Source organism: Streptopelia decaocto, assembly GCF_964273445.1.
Source record: "Streptopelia decaocto genome assembly, chromosome: 6".
In the NCBI taxonomy this organism is placed as follows: domain Eukaryota; kingdom Metazoa; phylum Chordata; class Aves; order Columbiformes; family Columbidae; genus Streptopelia; species Streptopelia decaocto.
The window spans coordinates 61,556,501-61,576,264 of NC_138660.1; the positions used below are offsets into that span (position 1 = coordinate 61,556,501).

The 19,764-nt window shown below is 36.9% G+C and overlaps 1 protein-coding gene across 14 annotated transcripts in view; it reads left to right on the plus strand.

The window, feature by feature from the left end:
• The window catches only part of R3HDM1 (R3H domain containing 1), a 47,475-nt gene that overhangs the window by 8,267 nt on the left and 19,444 nt on the right, over positions 1-19,764 (plus strand). For 6 of the 14 annotated variants that reach the window (XM_082056524.1, XM_082056531.1, XM_082056537.1 and 3 more), the window contains exons 3-14: positions 171-212; positions 660-749; positions 6,094-6,208; positions 6,870-6,948; positions 8,920-8,979; positions 9,062-9,202; positions 11,720-11,828; positions 11,925-12,020; positions 13,344-13,381; positions 13,464-13,514; positions 13,644-13,870; positions 16,567-16,821. In XM_082056524.1, the coding sequence (XP_081912650.1) occupies positions 171-212; positions 660-749; positions 6,094-6,208; positions 6,870-6,948; positions 8,920-8,979; positions 9,062-9,202; positions 11,720-11,828; positions 11,925-12,020; positions 13,344-13,381; positions 13,464-13,514; positions 13,644-13,870; positions 16,567-16,821 (1,303 nt within the window). Of the gene's footprint in view, positions 1-170; positions 213-659; positions 750-6,093; positions 6,209-6,869; positions 6,949-8,919; positions 8,980-9,061; positions 9,203-10,696; positions 10,829-11,719; positions 11,829-11,924; positions 12,021-13,343; positions 13,382-13,463; positions 13,515-13,643; positions 13,871-16,566; positions 16,822-19,764 lie in introns of those variants that run through there. The other 8 variants (XM_082056525.1, XM_082056527.1, XM_082056533.1 and 5 more) reach the window with 7 other exon arrangements.

Below are 19,764 nucleotides of genomic sequence, written 5' to 3' on the forward strand. Positions count from 1 at the left end.
CACGATGAATTTGGGAAAGCCTATAATCCTTCAGCCAAGAGCATCTGCTGTTCCTTTCACAGATTTGACCAGTAATAACTGTTAAAACTTTCTTTTATACAGACTTTTGCAATAATAAAACTGTACTATTAAGTTTAATATAAACCTTTTCTGTTGTGCCCATCATTCAGCGGCCAGTGCAGTCTTTTGGACAGACAGCAAAAAGGTCGAAGGTATGGTAGACGTGTGTGCTGGCATGCTAAGGAAGCCCTTCATGCTTGATGAAGCTTTGTTACTTTGTGAAAAGTGCCTTTAGTTTTATTTTTTGGCATTGAAGCTTTGTTTTATTCTGTTGGATTTTTGTCTTGCCTAGTTGTCTGCTTTTGTGGTTTGCCTTTATATTTTTTGGTGGCTTCTTATTGTTATGGAGAGAAACACTTTCCCAAAGATTTTGTTTACTTTTCATTAGATGTGCTCTATAGTGCTGACAGTGCCTTCAAAAGCTGCAGTTGCTTGGGTATTTTTGTCCTAAAGGAAATTATTTATTCTATTGAAAATATTAAAAATGCTGTTTTCAGCCATTTTGCTTTACATAAAATGAATGGAAAAATAACATCTTATGGTATATTTATATAATCTTTCATAAGCCATAGCTTTTAATTTTACATACTTTCCTTCAGTCAAACACAAAGTTAAAGTTAGTTCGGAGCCTTGCTGTATGTGAAGAATATCCACCACCTCCCACAGCTGAAATATCACAGGACTTCCAGGTAAAAATCACATTACTGAAGTTTCTGAAACAATTTGAAGTAACTTATTGTTCGAAAGAAAATCTTTTGGGTACTCTTTAAACACGCAACTTTGACAGAGGTGGTAATATCAGCTGAAGAATTTGCTGCTTTGTTTTCTGAACTGTATTGGTTGATATCTGGGACACAGGAAGATGGGTTTTGTTAGTTTTAACTTTCTAGTCTCACAGTGCACTTGAGGCAGCCTTAAATTGCTTAAGTGCTGCCTGCCATCAGTAAAACAGGAAAATGATGATTAATATATGCAGCATAATTTATCTTCTTTTTATACTTAGTATAAGCAGTTGTAAGTTCTGGTGTTTTAACTGAATTCCTGCATATTAGTCATAATTGCTCATATTTCTATTAACATGTGCTTGAGGTGTGTCTGAAGACTAATCTATTAAAATGATAAAACACACTTAAAGAAGTTCCTAAATGCTGGACAAAATATGCTAAAATACTTTGGAGAATTTAAAACAAAATCTAGCTTTTCTGACTTAATCTTCATACCAATCTGTGTTTTTAAAGCAAAATACTATGACTGGTTTTAGTTCTATGTATTGAATGCGGGGCATCAAAATGCTTTTCTTGCTGCTCTTTTTTCCTTCCTAACAAAACTGAAATGTTCCTTAGTGGTTTACTCATAAAGCATGTTGACTTATTCTGCTGTTACTTGAAAAGCTTCTAATCTATCTTTTTGTGACAAGTCTCACTCTTAACAAGTAGAAGGAACCAGTGAATAGCAGAGTGTGAGAGGGGTTTGCTGGGCAAGTTGTAATTCAGCTTTGGGGAGGGAGGGACATTCAGAACTCATGTAGGTATTTGTGGAACTCATTAAAATTTTGTAAAATTGAATCACAAAGTAGGTAGGTTTGGTTTTGTGTTGTTCTGTTTGTGGTGGTATTTTTTGTTGTTGTTGTGAGTTTGGTTTTGTTTTGTTTTCCTCCCTTAGGAAACCTGAGAAAAACAGTATTTTTATAGTCCTTTGTTAATATACAAATATTTGAAGAGTTGACTAGAGACATTTTCACACTAGGCCTGCTGATTTGATGAAAAACTAAGTCTTAGATTGATATAAGCTGCAGATAAGAGATTAGAAGACAACAGAAAAGTTAATGCTATTTACAATTATTTACAATCCTGTTGTAATGTTATGCATAAGATTAACAAAACTGACTCTGAGATCTAGCTCAGGCTTAGTCGTTTAGTCTGAAGCAGTACGGTTTAACATTTTCAGTCATTGTATCTAATTACAGGAGGAGAGAATCCTAATTTGAGGGGCTGTTCATCCACAGTGTATTTCAGACACAAGAGACATTAGGATTTTTAAAACCCCCAGCACTCTACAACACCATATATTCAATGGTTTAAAATCAGACTTCTATGACAAGCATTCTCTGCAGATGACGCTTGTTACTGTGTCCTCTGGGAACTGATCCTTAGCTGGGTTCTGCAATGTTCTGTTTGAAAGGAGTTATTGCAGTAACGCAAGAGATGTAAAGATTGGTTCTACAGAATGAATTGAATTGTGTGACAATCTAAGTTTATACAAAGGGAATACCATAAAGCAGATTGTATATTAAGAAACAAAATTATATCTAGCTGTGAGTTTTCCTTAGAAACAGTAATCTAGAAAAAATGGCTTATGAATCCCAATAACTATGCAAATGATTAAGAGAACAGATTTAATTCTCCCCTTTAGAGTGGAGAAATGCATGTTGAAGAGGAGTTACAAGTAGAAATTTGTTGCAAGTTCTGATGCTGGAGGGCACATCCTATGGGGCACAGGTCTTCGATGACCCTCTGTAACAACTTGTACAGGCAATTTCTTCACTCATTTTGCTTTCTTACGCAAAGAATTTTTGGGAATGGCATGAAAGAGTTCTTCTGTCAGCACCAGGTGGCTGCTGGCTGCCTCAAGCCCCTCACTTTAGAGCATGATGTGTATGCAGTGGCAGGTCTTGTGGCTGGGTGAATGAGAGACTGTCTTGCACAGCTCTCCCTGGCAGCACAAATAACCTCCACGATAAATTCAAGATAAAGTTGCTGATAATGCTTGAAGAATCACAGTTTTTAATGGTTAGAAAGCATTAGCCTTGATAGGATGAAAAATAGTTACTCAACCAAGAAGTGATGTGAGTTTTGGGATGACTCTATAGTCCTGCCTGTGACTGTTTATCAGTGTGTAGAGCAGCCTGTAGCAAGGTCTTAGTAAACTCCAGGGCACATGCAGGTATAGAAGTCACTTAGCAAGTCACTGCTGGCTTCTTCTCCTCAGAAAGCTGTAATGAAAGAGGTTGACAGACCAGACAAATTGTCTTAAGCAGATCAATTTATTTTCTGGTATACTTGTTTATAAATTCTTCAACAGTTACAACATGAAAAAAGATACTGTTTCTTACTGAGAAACCTAGGTAAGAGCTCACAAACTTTTAAGCCTTAGTTGTTTATAAAGCACTGGCAACCTTTTACTAAAAGGTCCTATGAAAGTACAAGTCTATCAGTTTATTGCAGGAGGAAGAACATAACTATTTTATGTGATCTTCTATCTTTGTAAATACACTAGTTCTTTATTCTTTTGCTGTCCTTTGTCTAAATATTAGGGTGTTCATATTCTGTATGCTTGAATATGAAGCAGGAACAATAGCAAAGGATGATCTCTTTCAACCCTCTTTAAGGAAGGGCTGTTGTCATGTGAATGGCTTACTGTTATACTAACAAGTATATAAACCTACAAAAGATTGAAGTTTTTCTTCCTTGGTAAAATAAAACAACCTGTAGGAAGGGGGGTGGGGGGAGAAGACCAGAGTCTGTAATGTTAGTTTATACTGGCTGGTGTAATTTCAGGTTATTGTTGGTTTTAGAGATTGCTGGTAAAAAGCCAAGACCCCAGGACGTAGGGCCTTTGAATAATATTCTGTAATGTTTTCTGACTCTTAATGTTTTTTCAAGTGTTTTACACTGGATGAATTTATTGGGTTTTTGTTTTCATTTGGCTTTTTCTTTAATTGGGATTTGATGACAATTCCTTCTGCTACAAAGAGGACTCCAGATAGGTATCTGAATTACAGCAACGAGTCTGTTAAATCAGTGTGCCAGCAGAGACCCACCACAAACAGCATGGGATTAAGAGAACTGTAGGGAATAGAAGTTAAAAGATTTTTTTTTTTTCTAAGTAGGTCATATTTAATTAGACGCTACAGTTTTTATAGCATGAAATCACAAGCAAGTGCCCTTTGGTAAACAGTTCTGTTGTATCACACTTCGAAGTAGAATTGGTGATAGTAGAACTGGCTGTTCAGATGGCTGTTCCTTTTTTAGCTCTCGTTGGGGAAAGAAGTATGAAAATGATTGCTTGGTCAAATCCTTTGACTATTGCTGGATGCTTTTACTTTGGATAAGTGTACAGTATGTAGTCAACCTATTTTCTAGAGAAGGAAAATCAGACTATAATAATTTCCTTAATTTACTGATCATTTTGCAGAGTATTATTGTAAAATGGAGAATAACATATTGGTGGATGCAAGTCAGAAATAATTTCTTAGTAACACATAAACTATGTTTCTTTTTCAAATAACTGTTAATGCAGCTTATGAACAGTGAACAGTAGGTGCAGTGTACTTTATATTGACAAATAAATGTTTCATTTGAATTATGTTCAAGTTTATGAAGTAAGGAATGCAAAGATTTGTTTTGGACAGTAAACCTTGACAATGGCTTGTAGCCAAGTGAATTCTCTAGACTAGGAAAGAATTATACGAAAGAGTTCATTATTAGTGATTGGTAATGGTTTTTGACTTGGATGTCAATAATCTCATAAAGGTGAGAAATCTTCACAGTTGTAATGCTGCTTTGCAAGGTGTATATGAATTAATAAGTTTAATTAGAACATTTATTGTGAGGGAAAAATCATTATGAGAGGGAGAGCTGATAAAACAATTGGCTTTTTTTTTTCTCATTTGAAAAAAAATTGTTACTCCAAAAATGCATTATTGAACCTAGATTTTACCATAACCTCATTAGTACAGGGTTTCCATAGCCCAGCTCTGAAGGGAGCAAGGGGGAGAGAGCGGTTGGGTGCCAGGGCAGGGCTGAGCGTTCCTGCAGCTTGTGCAAGCGTGTGTTTGCATGTGAAATGGTCTTGGTGAATCCTGACTATATTTAACTCTGGTCAGCTCACATGAATGAGATCAGGTCTGTGGAATGACACAAGAGAAGCTTAGAGCAGGTGCCCGGGTATGGGTAGGAATGCATTCAAGGGAAGAATGAGGACATGCATGGGAAAGGTTTAGGTGTGGGACAGAAGAGCCACAGGCGAGGATGGATGAGGAGCAGGTTCTTTGGGCTGGGGAGGATCAGATGTTCTCAAGTCAGGGAGATGACACCAATTCAGTTGGCATCGGGGGAGCAAAATTGCCATTTGAGGGAGTTCAGGATAAAAGGGAATAGGGAAGTCTTGCTCTCACAGCGCCTTGCTTTCCTCTCTTGGAGTTATTCAGACAGGTGGTGTCTCCGTTCCCCATATCTCCTCACTTTGCTGTCTGAAATGCTTTAGTCCTTCACTGACAAGCTTCTTAAAGAAGCACAAAAAACAAATTACAGTCTTCCACTATTTAGGGGACCATTATGTCACTATAATTTCAAAGAGAAGCTCTTTTTTGCTGTATTTGGGAAACAGTTCACCTACTTGTGTAAAAACATAGATTTTGAGATGATGGCACACGAAGCTGCTGTCAGAAGAGGCAGGCAGTTAAGAATCTAAGCCTAAATGACAGTACAGTTTGCAAATTTTGCCTTGATATATTGTACTGTAAACACTTCATTTTTTGTGGATCTGGGAATGCTGATCTGTCTTATATTGAAACATTTGCTTTATTTTTTTGTCTCAATATAAACCAAATTGAAACTTGAAACAAACTTTATAGTCAAGAACTGTGAAGAATGGGGAAAAAAGCATTGTAGATGATGCATTACTTAAAAATTTAGAGGCTGCATACAACTTAAACGTCTGAAAAACAGGAATATCTACATATCTGTATCACATAAGATACTAATTCATTTTGAATAAGCATTCAGGGCCTGGAAGTGCATGTAAATTCTAAAATGTGAATGGCACCTTCTATGTCTTCTCTATAGTTTTTGATTTGCTGGTAAATAATTGCATTTTGTGGTCACAAAAAGTACATATGAGATCAGAAAGAACATGAAAGCAATAATTTTCCTTTTACTTCTTTATTTTTGCAGGTAATATAGTACAAAACAGTTCTCCTGCAGGTATTGGTTGCAGTAATTTCCATGAATGACTGAATTTTACTTTTGACAGGAGAAAATTCAGATCCAGTTGTCACAGTCTTTTGAAAAAGAAGAAAAGCCTGCAAAAGATGAAACAGAAAAGGAAAAATCCAGTGATAAACTGTCCAGAAAAATGTTATCAAGAGGTTTGCTATCTGTCATTATATTTTTAAATGTACTGTATAGATAAAGAATATTTGGAGAAAATGCAGTTTGCTTCCAGGACATCGTTGCATAAACATGACTTATTTTAGCAAATGGAGCAAATAGACATCTTTGGGCTGGAGAAGGAATTGGTCCCAGGGGTTATAGTCCATTCAGGGCTTCAGCAAATGCTTTTCCTTTCTCGCCTATCTGGCTACACAGACCAGCACAAGAGCAATTGTGTTGTCTCAGTTGTGTCCAAGTGTTCTTTGGAAAACTGACTTTACCACTCAGTACAAGTTATTATCTTATTCCTAGACTTTGTAACAGGTTTTGTGAAACTGAAGTGAGAATGACAACCAGTTTGACTTCTGTTGAATAAAGATCAGAAAATGTTCTTGTTTGTTCATCTATTTTACTTTTGATAGCATCTAGATTTTTTTAAAGTTTTGAAGCAAGGATGGACTGCTCAATTAAAAATGACAAGTGTTAGGGTTTCACTTTAATACTCTTTTTCCCTGGAAAATGGAAGTGTATAATTTTGGGAGTAACATGCCAAGTAGTTATACGTACCACAAATACCATGTTCAGCAATAATGGTAAAACAATTGTATATAAAGTTTTTTCAAAGTGTAATTTTTCTCTCTTCCACCTCACCCTTAGATTCCAGCCAAGAATACACAGATTCCACTGGTATAGATCTTCATGAATTTTTAGTAAATACATTAAAAAACAATCCCAGGTAAGCATCAGTAATGTAATTTTTCTGGTTTTCTTATCTTTGCCTCAGATGTAACACCACCTGTTTGTGATTTTTGTTTTCTTTCCATTCCCCTTACCGCCACCTTACATGTCTAACAACATATGCCGGTTATTTCAGATGAGTGTTTGTTGCACAGGCTATCTGAAGCACCAATCCACTGTAATTTGTGTGTTTATATGGAATGGAGGTTCAAGACATCAAAATGTTTTAAAAGCTTTTAATGTTTAATAAGCAATTAATTAGTTCCGTCTGTGTGCAGTTCCATCCCTGAAGGGACTCTCATACTATGTCTCTAAAACTTGTACTCTTTTGGTGTGTGCTTGTTAGAGACTGAACTGCCTTCTCTTACTTTAATCTGCCTTCCACTGAATTTATAGACAAAGGCACTTTTTATTAAGCTATATCATATAGCCATATTTAGAGATATACATCTTCACTCTGCACATCAGAAACCAAATCTGATCTAATTCAAGTCCATCATTTGTTAGTAACAGAGTTGACATGGTTGTTGCTCTGAGGTTTGCCACACATTGCTGTCTGTCTTGTTTGCTCTTTTCCTCAGTGGAGTTTCATACATACATACATACAAGGCACGAAATTAGCTTGGTGGAATTGTGCTGCTGTTGCAGAAGCTATTCCATTACTATTTCATAGCATCATAGAATGGTTTGGGTTGGAAGGGACCTGAAACATCACCTTCCAATAGACCAGGTCACTCAAAGCTCTGTCCAGCCAGCCTTGGACACTTCCAGGGGTGGGGCAGCCTGTGCCAGGGCCTCAGCACCCTCATGGGGAAGAATTTTTTCTTGTATCTCATCTAAATCTCCCCTCTTTTCGCTTAAAGCCATTACCTCTTGTCCTATCACTACCTGCCCTTGTAAAAAGTCCCTCTCCAGATTTCTTGTATGTCCCCTTTAGGTACTGGAAGGCTGCTAGAAGGTCTGCCCAGAGCCTTCTCTTCTCCAGACAGAACAACCCCAACTCTCTCAGCCTGTCCTCACAGCAGAGGTGCTCCAGCCCTCTGAGCATCTTCATGGCCCTTCTTTGGATTCACTTGTTATTTGTTAATATTATAGTTACAATTTCCAATGTGATATTGCATTGGGATTCCATTTTATTGGCAAAACATGTAAAATGAACTGTAATAAGGGTCCAACACCATTTTGTCCTATAGAGTAAAATTAGAAAGCACAAACCTCTGTTAGACTCAAACTTTGTTCCTATTTGAAGTCATAGAGCATCTCAATGAAAATAAGAAATTGTAGGTTAAGGTCTACTGTGGATTGACAGGCACAGTAACTGGGAAGCTCAGTTACCTGATGTGTATGAATTATGAACTATGGGACAGTTAATCTCATTACATGTTAATGATTTATGGGAAGTGGCTTAAGCATTTTTAAAACTTCTGGTTTATGGTGTTTCAGCTAACGTTCGTTTCTATCAACTTGAATTTTAGCTTTTTCATCTTAATACCGCATCAGATTGCGATGTGTGCCAGCTTTTAAGCACTTGGTTGTTGATGTGTTGCAGCTGTGCCTCCTGTTATCAGTATCTGTCACTCTGTCTCAGTGATCCCATGATGTACTTCATAACCAATGGCCATTTCAGGCCTCTTACTATGCTAACCAACAAGAAACAACCCTGTCACTTCTTCTTGAGACTGTCTTAGTGACTGTACTTTTCTTTGAGCCTACTGGGCAGAGATTACTTGGAGGATCCTTATATTCTGATTTCTGAGAATAGCATGTTTTGCTAAGCAGGTTCAATAAGATATATCTTAGTGAAAAATGAATACCTTGTCCTAAAAATACTGCCATATGACACCTTGTGGTCCTATTTACAGTCTGCCATCATCCCTTGATCACAGATCTAATCTGTGTATTCTTAAGATGAATACAGCTGCAGTTATTGGAGTGTCTCATATGTGAGTTGCTCTGTTTTTATTTTCAGGGACAGAATGACGCTGCTGAAATTAGAACAGGAAATTTTAGATTTCATTGGTAATAATGAGTAAGTACTGTACTCTCATAGGAAAAAAAGAATTCAAGAGTGTTCCTGTTTATTTAATAAAGCTACTATTCCTTTCTTCCAGAGTTCCAAGAAAAAAGTTTCCCCCAATGACATCTTACCATAGAATGCTGTTGCACAGGGTAGCTGCTTACTTTGGATTAGAGCACAACGTGGACCAGAGTGGGAAGGCAGTCATAGTAAATAAAACTAGCAATACAAGAATGTAAGTGTGAAAGTCTTGAAAAAACTTTTCGATGTGTAGATTTAACACCTGGGATACAATGTGCAATGATGGTGCATCTGCAGGGATCTGTCTGCTCATTGGGAGCCATGCATCAAGGAGAGGTAGTTGGAAGATCTTTATTGTTTGTGTTCCAGTGCTATGTAATAATGTGATGTGTTTCATGCTTATACCTTTTTTGAGGAAAAAAGGATATTATATTCAAGTTAAGAATTTTTTTTGCTTTTCTCACAGAGATGCATTGCTAACTTTGTTTCCATGAAATATGAATTTACGTCACCTATTTACCTGTTTATTTATACCAGCAAAGTATGGGGTTTGTTGCTTTTGGAAAGCAGAACCAGACCTTAACTTAGAACACGGTCATATCTGATTTGGCGAAGGGAGGGGACAAGACTTGCACAACTTTGGCTTTTGTACTGTAAAAAATCTGCTGGGGAAATTCAAGCATTAAAGTGTTTTGTTGGAATAATGTTGCTTACAGGTTTCACATGGCCTTACTAGATAAATGTAGCAGGGAAAACATCTCATCAGTGGAAGTGTCAACCAGGTTAACAAGTCATGGAATGCTACTTTACTGTGAGGGCTGGGGAGCTCTTGCAGAAACCACAATGGCAAATCCAATATGACAAAAAAAGTAGAATTGGGGCCACAGCAGCTCCAAACCCCATGGGTAGTTGGCCTTTTCATTTGAAGGACCCGGCTGTTCTCCCTGTCCTCTGCACTTGCTCTGTTTCCTCATTCTCTCTCAGAAAGTCGAAGGGCTAATGTGTTGGTATAGTTACACCACTCAGTTTCTAGTTTTAACTTTAAACATTTATCTGACACTTGTTTTTAAATACTGTCTGATTCAAACATGCAAATAGGAGTTCACAGCTTCTGCATACTAATCCCAGTGTCTATGTATACTCTCCATAGCTTTGGGAGAAAAAAACCCCTAATTATCCACCCTAATTTTAAAGTCAGTGGAACTGAAGTAATATACCACACTCAAATTTCACTTAAGTAAACAGTTTCCTCCTCAAAAGTGTCTAGAAACATATATAGAGCCTAAATATATTTTAAATAGCTTAGCTATTCATGTATGTGGTTTTGCTTTGGCTATACATTCTCTATCTAGATTGACTTATAAAGCCATACATTTCAAATCTGTTGCCTTTGCATTTACCAGCATCTCTAGACTGAAGCTTTAGTCTAGCCACTCAAGTATGGAATAATAGCTATTAAGAGCTAATTTTTATGCCTTTTTTTTTTTTTTTTCCTAGACTGTATTTAAATAGCTTAAGGCCTCTGGAAGCCCCCTATAGGTGTAGTTACTAATTAGCAGGCATTTCATCTAACCTGCAGACATTTAGATTCTTAATGTTTTCAGTATTCTTATTTTAAATCGCTTTGGATATAAAATAAGAATTTAGAAAGAAAACCTTGGAGATCTGCTCCATGTTGAATAAAACCAAACTTACCTTTTCCTCATAGGCAGATTCCCGGCTCCATCGCTGATCAGTGATGTTACTGACATCGACAACCCAGTGCATACTGGGACGTCTCAATGGAGTGGGAAGTTGGTGATTGCAGGGCAGTAAATTCAGGGACCTTTAAAAGAAAGAGGTAAGACAGTCTAAAGGTTCTCTGAAATGCCTGCTAATTATGTTTGGGCATCCAGTAACTAAGAGTTAGGCTTGGCTGCTTTATAGAAAGAGATGTCCTGGGTATTGAATAAAGAAACACAAATAGAGAAGAGTAATACCTACATTTTCTCCTTTATTAGGCAAATATTGTCTGAGAACTTCTCTTATGATAGTAGTAGTTTTATTGTCTAGGTGCTTGGTATCTATTTTTAATAACAAGAGTTTGCAAAATATCTCATTTTCTTTCACAAGGTACATAAATTAGCAAAACAAAATATATAATCTGTTGCTTCATCCTCTCACTGTGATCTTGTGAAACTCTTGCTTGCCTGCATTGTACTGTTCTTCTCTCGCTTATTTCTACTTCATTTTCTTTTAGAAGTTTGTCAGTTGCAATGCTTTCTCCTCTATCTCCTTCTCTTCTGTTTTCCCTTGAAATGAGTTCTGAGGTATTACAGCTCTAGCAGAAAGCAGCTCTCTTCACCTCCATGCATGCCCAATACCCATTGCATGGCACCAGTCTGGATTCAGGAGCACTTCTCATTCCCCAAGGGTATGTGGTTTGTTTGCCACCTTAATTCAAAATGGAAGCAAAAGCTTTGAAAGAGGAAGAGATTTTTAAAAGCAGGTTTGTTATGTCTTGTCCAACAGGACTTGTCAGGGGAACACATCATCTTGCATTTTTGGTACCTTTTGCATTGCCTGGACAACCAAAATCTATCACTTCCATCAGAATTTTAAGTATATTTAACATTAATCTTGGGAATATTTCCGTTTGTTCCACTGTGTATGGTACATATGGTATATATGTGTGAATATATATATATATCTACAGAGGCATAAATCTTTTCTTTCTAATGACTTTTCATAGACCTGACCAAAAGTTTTGTGAGCATATAAAGGATGAGAAGAGTGATGATTTCCAGAAGCGGTATATCCTTAAAAGAGATAACTCTAGTTTAGACAAAGATGACAACCAGGTAAATATGTATGGATTATTTCCTTCCATTTGCTGTATTTGACTGTGTGTTTATACTGTTTTCCTGTAGAAGTTGACACTCTATCACTTAATTTAGATGAGAATACGATTAAAAGATGACAGAAGAAGTAAATCCATAGAAGAACGTGAAGAAGAATATCAGAGAGCTAGAGAAAGAATATTTGCACAAGATGTATGTATCAAAGAAAATCCTTGAAAATCTTTTGTATGAATACTTCACACACATACACGCACATGTGGTTTTTGTTAAAAGATACTTCTTCCCAGGAAACTTTCTATACAGAATCTGAAGGGGACTGAGCAGACAGACATGATTAGTGTGGCTGGAGTGAGTTTTAAATCTACTGAAGTTAATGAGAAATCTTCTGTTTTCTCTAATCACTGCTGTATGAAATTCAAGCAACCTTACCCAGAGCAATAATTATTTTTTTAAAAAGAAGGCAACAAAAAAATCCCGAAATTTAAACCAAATCTAAACCATTGGGTTTTCTCATTTGTGTCTATGTCAAACACATCTTATGTCACCACTATAAGGTGATTTACATTCCTAAATGTGAAATTTCTGTCAGAAATGCAGAAGTTTAGTCTCTCTTGATTGGAGTTTTCAAGCAGGACTACAGTGTAAACTATAATTCAATCACAAGGAGTGATAATACTTAATTATATTGAGTGAAACAGAACAAATATGTCTTCAGAAATATGCATTACTTCTAATAATCCACTTTTTCTGACATCTATTCATAGCTCTTACACATCCAAAACCAGATCCTTCTTCTGAAGAGAGAATAATGAGCTCCGAGAGGCTAATTTGCTACAGCCCAATATTTTCTAAAAGCCTTTGTTCTTTTTTGTTCACCGTAGTTACGAACAAAAAGAATGGCCTTTTGGATCTAAAATTCTCTTTTCCTTTTGCGTGCTCATTTACCATGTATTGTACTCTCAGAATGTACCGTGACTTGAAAGAATTTATTGTACCAAATGTCAGAAGTCACAGTCAAGGACAACATAATTGAAGTTAATAATAGCCTTTTTTACTGTATATTGTACTTATACCCAAAGAATTCAGTACAGTTATTGCAGCAGGCAGCATCATCTTGTACTTCACGCTTCCAAGCAGAAGACAAGGCCACTCAGGTGGTGGTGACGGACTTGTGAGGTCGTACAGCAGCTGGAAGTTGCATAAGGCAGCGAAGGCCCAGTGGAAGAATTGTAACTTCAGAAAAATCCTGATAGAAACAAAATGGGTGGCATTGTAACTGTTCTAATGTGAACTTTTATTTCCTGCAGATGGGCCTTCTAGTATTGTCTTGTCTTTTTTTCATACTGCGGAAATCATCCACCAAAGAGGTTGTTTTCAGGCAGTTTAATACAAAGAGGATGCTGTGAAAGTCCATGTAGAATACAAAAGATTCCAAATTGCAACATTTTGTTACTGCTCTGTAGTAGGGGTTCTAGATGCCATTCATATTAATTTCTACACTTCTTTGCCCTTCAGTCCCTGTGTTCCCAAGAGAATTATTTCACTGATAAAAGGTAAGAAAATTTGCAGTCTAATTCTGTTTCATTTTCCTATTTTCTTAATAAATATTAAGCTATCTTATTAAAATGTCAACAGAATCCAGGAAGAAGAAACTAATAGTACACAACAAAGACGACAGATACTTAGGTATTTGATGCTTTCTTTAAAACAAAATAACATCCTGAAGTATTTTGCATGTGCTTTTTTTTTTTTTTTTTTAATTTTCCTTATTTTGTAGTTGATGCTTGTGCTAAAAGTTTAGTGTATAACTTACAGAATCAATAAGGAAGCATCAGGGAGGTCAGCCAACAGCCATCAGAGCAGTACCGAGACTGAGCTGAAGTACTGTGAACCCCGTCCCTGGAGCAGCACGGACTCTGACAGCTCCCTCCGCAACCTGAAGCCAGCAGTGACCAAAGCCAGCAGCTTCAGCGGGATATCCGTGCTGACGAGAGGAGACAGCTCCGGAAGCAGCAAAAGCACAGGCAGGCTGTCCAAAACAGGTATAATAACATCCGTACAAATACGTAGTTCCGTAGCAGCGATGGTTTGGTGCTTGGTGCGTATTGCAGGTGTGTACATAGGTAGGGGCCTCGGTCGTGTAGGTGCTCGGTGTGTGCAGCTCCCTCTGGGTGCAGTGGGTGCTGCAGACATGGGGTGACTACAGACCTGGCTCTATAGCGCAGAACTGCCTTGGAGAGCTAGAACTCAGATAGCAAATGAAACAAAGTCTGACTTTGAAGTAGAGATTTAAAGTGCATTATACATGGCGTTAATCTATAAATGCATTTCACCTTAAAGGATTTGGAAACATTTGTCCACATAAGTGCTTTATGCAAAATAAAACTTTAGAGTTCAGCTCTCCAGTTTCAGTGTGACAAAGCTGCATTGTGCAGTCCTTGTGCTGCTGTCCTACTAGCTAGGAAAAAACAGCATTAAAGCCTATGAATTTTTAGCTATATTTATTGTGTTATCTTTCAGTGCCTTTGTTAAATTGAAATTAATATGGCTAAAAAAGCATACTTACTTATTAAATTGCTGAAAAATCAGGTCAGTGGAACAAAGTCTATTGTTTAAGATTCAGAAATGTTGGGGGGAAATACTCATAAGAGTCTGGGTTTCAAAGATGTGTTAACTTGTAGTTAATGTCAAAACAGAATCTCAAAATATGGATGTAAATCTTCTGTGGGTCAAAAATGAAATTTAGTACATATTTGTATTCTAAATGCCAACATAATTTGATCCAATAGATAATCTTGGTTGTGGAGAACTTGAGGCTTGTAGTACATGGACGCACTACTTCAGAATTTGAAGTAGAACTGTAAAAAAAGCAGAATATTATTGCTTGCCTATATTATGCTTGGCTTTCATCTTACTTATAAAACTTCTCTCAATTGAGGATTTGCTTAAATTTTTCCTTTCCCTTAAAGCACCACTGTCTTCCTTATAGGTTATCACCATGCTTCTATATCTTGATGCAGGAGAACAATTACCAATTCTGTTTGTCTGTTGTATACTTGTATTAAAAAAAAATACATTCCAAGGTACTTCTGCATATGCTGTAAAATTGTGCCATCACATTTAGCAATGTAGTAACACTATTTGGCACAGCTTGGAAAGAAACTACAACCTGACAATAGCATATATATAAAATACATTCTTAGAAATACTTGTTTTCTAAATTGAAAAAAAAAACCCCATAAATGCATTCTTAACATTTCACTGGAAACTTTATTTTGACATTCTGAGAGTTAACATTCAGAGTCTGGAATACTTATTGTGAGGTGGTTGCTTCACTGCGGTTACAGGTTGTGGTGATTTTGCATGTGTTGAGATTGGATTTGCTTGTTCATTTTGCCCAAGGATGTAATTGGCTTTAATTCTGGTGGCTTAAACTTAATTTCTCTACATAATCTAGAAGTGGGTACACTTGTGAAGAAATCTAATCAAAGTAACTCTGGTCAGGGGGAGATTGTTTTAAGGGTTATTCTGGGTTATGCTGTTTTGCTCAGTTTACAATTGTAAGCTTTGTACTTCATCTGGAAACAGCATCAGCAAATGCTTCAAGCTATCCTGTCTTTTCATACACACATGGGTTGCAATTAGAAATTTTTATGAAGGGCTGCAGAGTAACTTCAAACAGTAGATACATTTCATCACAGCCCTTTTTGAGTCTTACTTTCTCTTCTGGATTGTATAGAGGCTGCTGATGAAGAGTTCTTAAATTAAACAACCTTATTCTGTCTCCAAGTACTGCAAATGCCATAGCGAAGACTTAAAAAAAGTCTAATAAACTGTTTACCTAGAGATCTAGGTATACAGTGATCTAGGAACAGGGCAGTTCTACAGACTCTTGGAGTATTGCTTTGAGCTGCATGCCTTGGCTTTCAGAAAGATCAGGGTCTGGTTCTCCACTGCCTTGCAATGTTTATAGTCATTCATATCTGTACAAGGATTATTGTTTTCAAGCAGTTATTTCATATTCCTTTTGAACTTCAAATTGTTGCCTAAAACTAGGCTAAAGCTACCATATTACCAGCACTTTTTGCAACTGTATTTGTGATTTCAGTCTGAAAAATGTGAGCGGAGGGGAAAAAAACCAAATGAAACAACACAGTTTTGTTTGGGTTTTTTGTTTTAGTATTCTGTAGTTTGTCCAGCAGGTGAGTCAGAGAAGATCTGACATCTGTTAGTGGAGAAAAAAATTATCAAGATCGTTGCTTGCATGCTGGCCACGTCTACAGAGCAGGTGAATTTAGCCAGTGTACCTGAAGGGACATGGGGCCCACTGCCCCTGTGCTACTCCATGGCCTGCATGTGTGCAATTGCTCTGGTGTATCCCATTAATACATGTGCACGCACTGCTTTGGAGTAAGTGACCAAGCGCTTAAATTGTGGATGAACTGAACATCCACACATGTGCATAGGTACAGGAATGGATTTTTGGTCCAGAAAACTGGAGCTAGATATGAAAGCCTCACTTGACAGTGCAAAGCAGTGCTGAACTGACCCTTGGTTCACAGAAGGATCTCGTAATGGTATTCGAGGGGAGATGAAGGGGGAATTCATTGAAAAGGCCACTGTTTGAAAATGTACTTAACGCTGAGCTTTAAGGGTACGCATTTACAAGTATATATTTTAAGCGATCGTGATGTTTCTGTCTCGAGGTAAAAACAATTTCTCGTTACTCCTTTCCTAGGTTCAGAGTCTTCTAGTAGTGTAGGGTCATCCACGGGTTCTCTTTCTCACACCCAGCAGCCTCTTCCAGTGCCAGCTCTAAGCCAGCCCTCTCACGGCACGCCGGCCGCCTACCCCACCGCCAGCTCTAGTAACTCTCTTTCCTTTGATGGTGGCATAAGCGGGCAAGTGGCACCTCCTAGCACTAGCTTCTTTTTGCTTCCCTTGGAAGCGGCAGGCATACCGCCTGGCAGCGTGCTGATCAACCCGCAAACAGGTTGGTACGCGCTTGTGGATGTTTTCCTTATGATTGAGATCTTGGAGAAAAATGCACGAGTGTTTACATAAGGCTGAATGTCAGTATTGTCCTTTCTTTTTCTCCTTTTTGTTTTTTTTTTTTTTTTTCCTGTGGTTGTGTTTGTTCAGTGCACTTAATTTAAAAAGAAAGTATGGCTCTAGGATCAAAACAATAAGTAAATTCAATTTTCTCTTCTAGAATTTTAACTTATGTAATATTCTAATGAGTGACTTGCACAAAACATGAAAATCTTATGATTTATTATCCAGAACATAGAATAACTTAATTGCTTTGGCTTTTTTTCGGGTGAGGGAAAGTCTGTCTTAGTGCTACTATAAAACAGTTTCAGTGAGAGGAGAGCCTGAGGAAGTATTCATATTGACTTGAATGAATTTATCATCATTTTGTTCATTGCAACATATTCTTGTATCTCTATACTCATGACACTGAAAGAAATGAGCATGAGATTTCATGCTGTTTCTAAACTCTGTTTGTCAGGATAAAACAGGATTAAATCAGTGTTGGAGTAATTGGTCAATACTGGTATTTTTAGTAAGTAGTAGGAAATGGGCATTTCATAATGTAGATGCAAGATGTGTAATGACTTGTCTGGATTAAATGACTGGTTAGTGCTCTCTGGGCAAAATTCTACTTTATTGCAGAAGTTAATAAACCCTGAAAATTTTAATTTACCTTTTATGCAACACATTGTAATCTTCGAAAAACTGATATATTTTAATTTTAGTTTAAAGACTTGTTTTCCTTGTAAAAAAGGAAATACTTCCAAGATATATTTCCCATCATTCTGTAGGTGGGCTTTTTATGTTTGAATATAACTGCACATGATGTTTTAAACTAAATTTTTCCTGCTAGGCTTGTTAAAATGATCAGTTATAAAATTATTTATCTTTTATAACTAAAAGGTTGAACACTGAAATAGATACACTTCTCTTTTTTTCCTTATAACAAATAAATTGTTGTTGTATTTTTTTAAAATTAATGATTCTGTATATTGATACGCTACCTAACGTTTCTCTTATGCCTTACTGTATGAACAAATAGTTTTAGCCAAGCCTGCTAAAAAATTGGTTACAACTGACTAGCTGTAGCATCCAGTAGCTAGCTGCTGGATTTGGAGGAGGTTGTATTTCCCACCTTAGATCTGGGTTCTGGACAAGGGCACTATTGACTGAGGTTTTCTAGTTGTATTGTGATAGTTGTTCATCTTCTCCATGAATTTTCCATTGTGTGTGTTGACCATCTGAAGACAAATATGATGATTAGTGAACAAGTTTTGCTAGAAAAATGAGCAGGTTTAGTGTTTACCCACACTAGAGTACTTTGTACTCTGCATGAAATAAGAAGAATGTTTGCTGTCATTTTTTTATATTATGAGTTTGTAGCACAACTACTGAAATTTTTGGAGTTACTACACAGCAAAACAGATATTGCAGGTGCTGAAATGATACTATCAGCTTCAAATTGATTTCATATAAAACATGACACAGTTTTTTCATTTAAAAAGAGCAGGTTTGAGTCATCTTCATTTCAGTTATGTGCTTGTCAACATTTGGCATGTGCTTAGTGTCACTTTCTTCCTCCTGTACTGTTGGTCATTTTCCCTGTTCTACTGATGGCGCTTCCACACAACAGGAAAGGGCAGAGAAATAAATGTGATTGTGAAAGGTTTTCATCTGAAAGCATCTTGTACTTGCACCTTCCTCAGATAAGGCAGCAAAATTTTAGACTTGACTGTCTTTCATATTCATTAAAATTAGCTTGATTTCCAATTGTGATTCTTCCTGTTTTATCCATTTTTCATGTAGGTAAACCAGTCAGTAATGGTCTTTCGTAACAGAAGATTATGTTAATATCTAATGAGTGTCTAACAGAAGATAAAGTACACTTCCAGAACAAGAAATACCTAGGTTCAGAAAAAATTTAAACTTATAATGTACTTGAATAATCATATTCTGTAACTGTTCATCTGACTTTATTGTTCCAAATGACAGCCTGAGTTCAAAAAAAAAAAAGAACAAACAACATAGGTTGGTTTTTCAGCATTTCTGACAGGATCTGGTGACCTTGGGTCAGCAGAGTCATTCCTCCCAGTACCTGAAGACAGTAATTAGTTCTTATTGAGCCACTACAGGAAACAAGTTAAGCTCCAGTGATTACCAGAAAGTGGCAGAAGGAAATGAGAAAATCTGACTCCCTGTTTATGGGAACATTCCCAATTCTTGAGCAATAAGGAGAAACCTATTAAGTTGAATATAGCAAGTCTGTTCATGCTTCCTGTCTCTCTCGTGCATTAATTGCCTCAGTCCTCTTGTCAGTAACTTTTACACTTTTAAGTTGGCCAGTTACACTTAAATCTGATGGGACAAAGAATTCTGAAGGAGCATTAGTCTGACAGGACCCCAGCTAGGGTGCAAAGGCTTTAGTGTCACTTTATACCTTTCTGGAAAGATTCTCAGACAACAAAATATTTATATAGGAAGAGATACAAATTTACATCAGTATTTGGACCTTAAGCACCAAAACAAGCCAATGTAAAACATTGGTCATTAAGCAGCTAGACTCAGGTCCTTGCCAACTCATCTGTTGTTCCTTTGCTTTGCTTTGGTTTTTCCCAATCCAGGCACTAAAATAAATCACTGTTTCTTTATAATTTGCTTTTAAGTAGTTTATTTTTTAATTGTCTTTTATTAGTCCACTGCTGTAATATTGAAGTTGCAAACTATTGAATATTAAAGTAATACTACATTATTTCATTTGAAAGCTAAAAGCCAATTAATCTATGAATAGGTCCAGATAAACTGAAGAGAGTCTTAACAGTGATCTCATTAGCAGTTGTGGGAGTACCATCGCAACTATTGTTTTTCATGTATTTTTAAAAATATCTGTCTTTAAGCTCTCCTG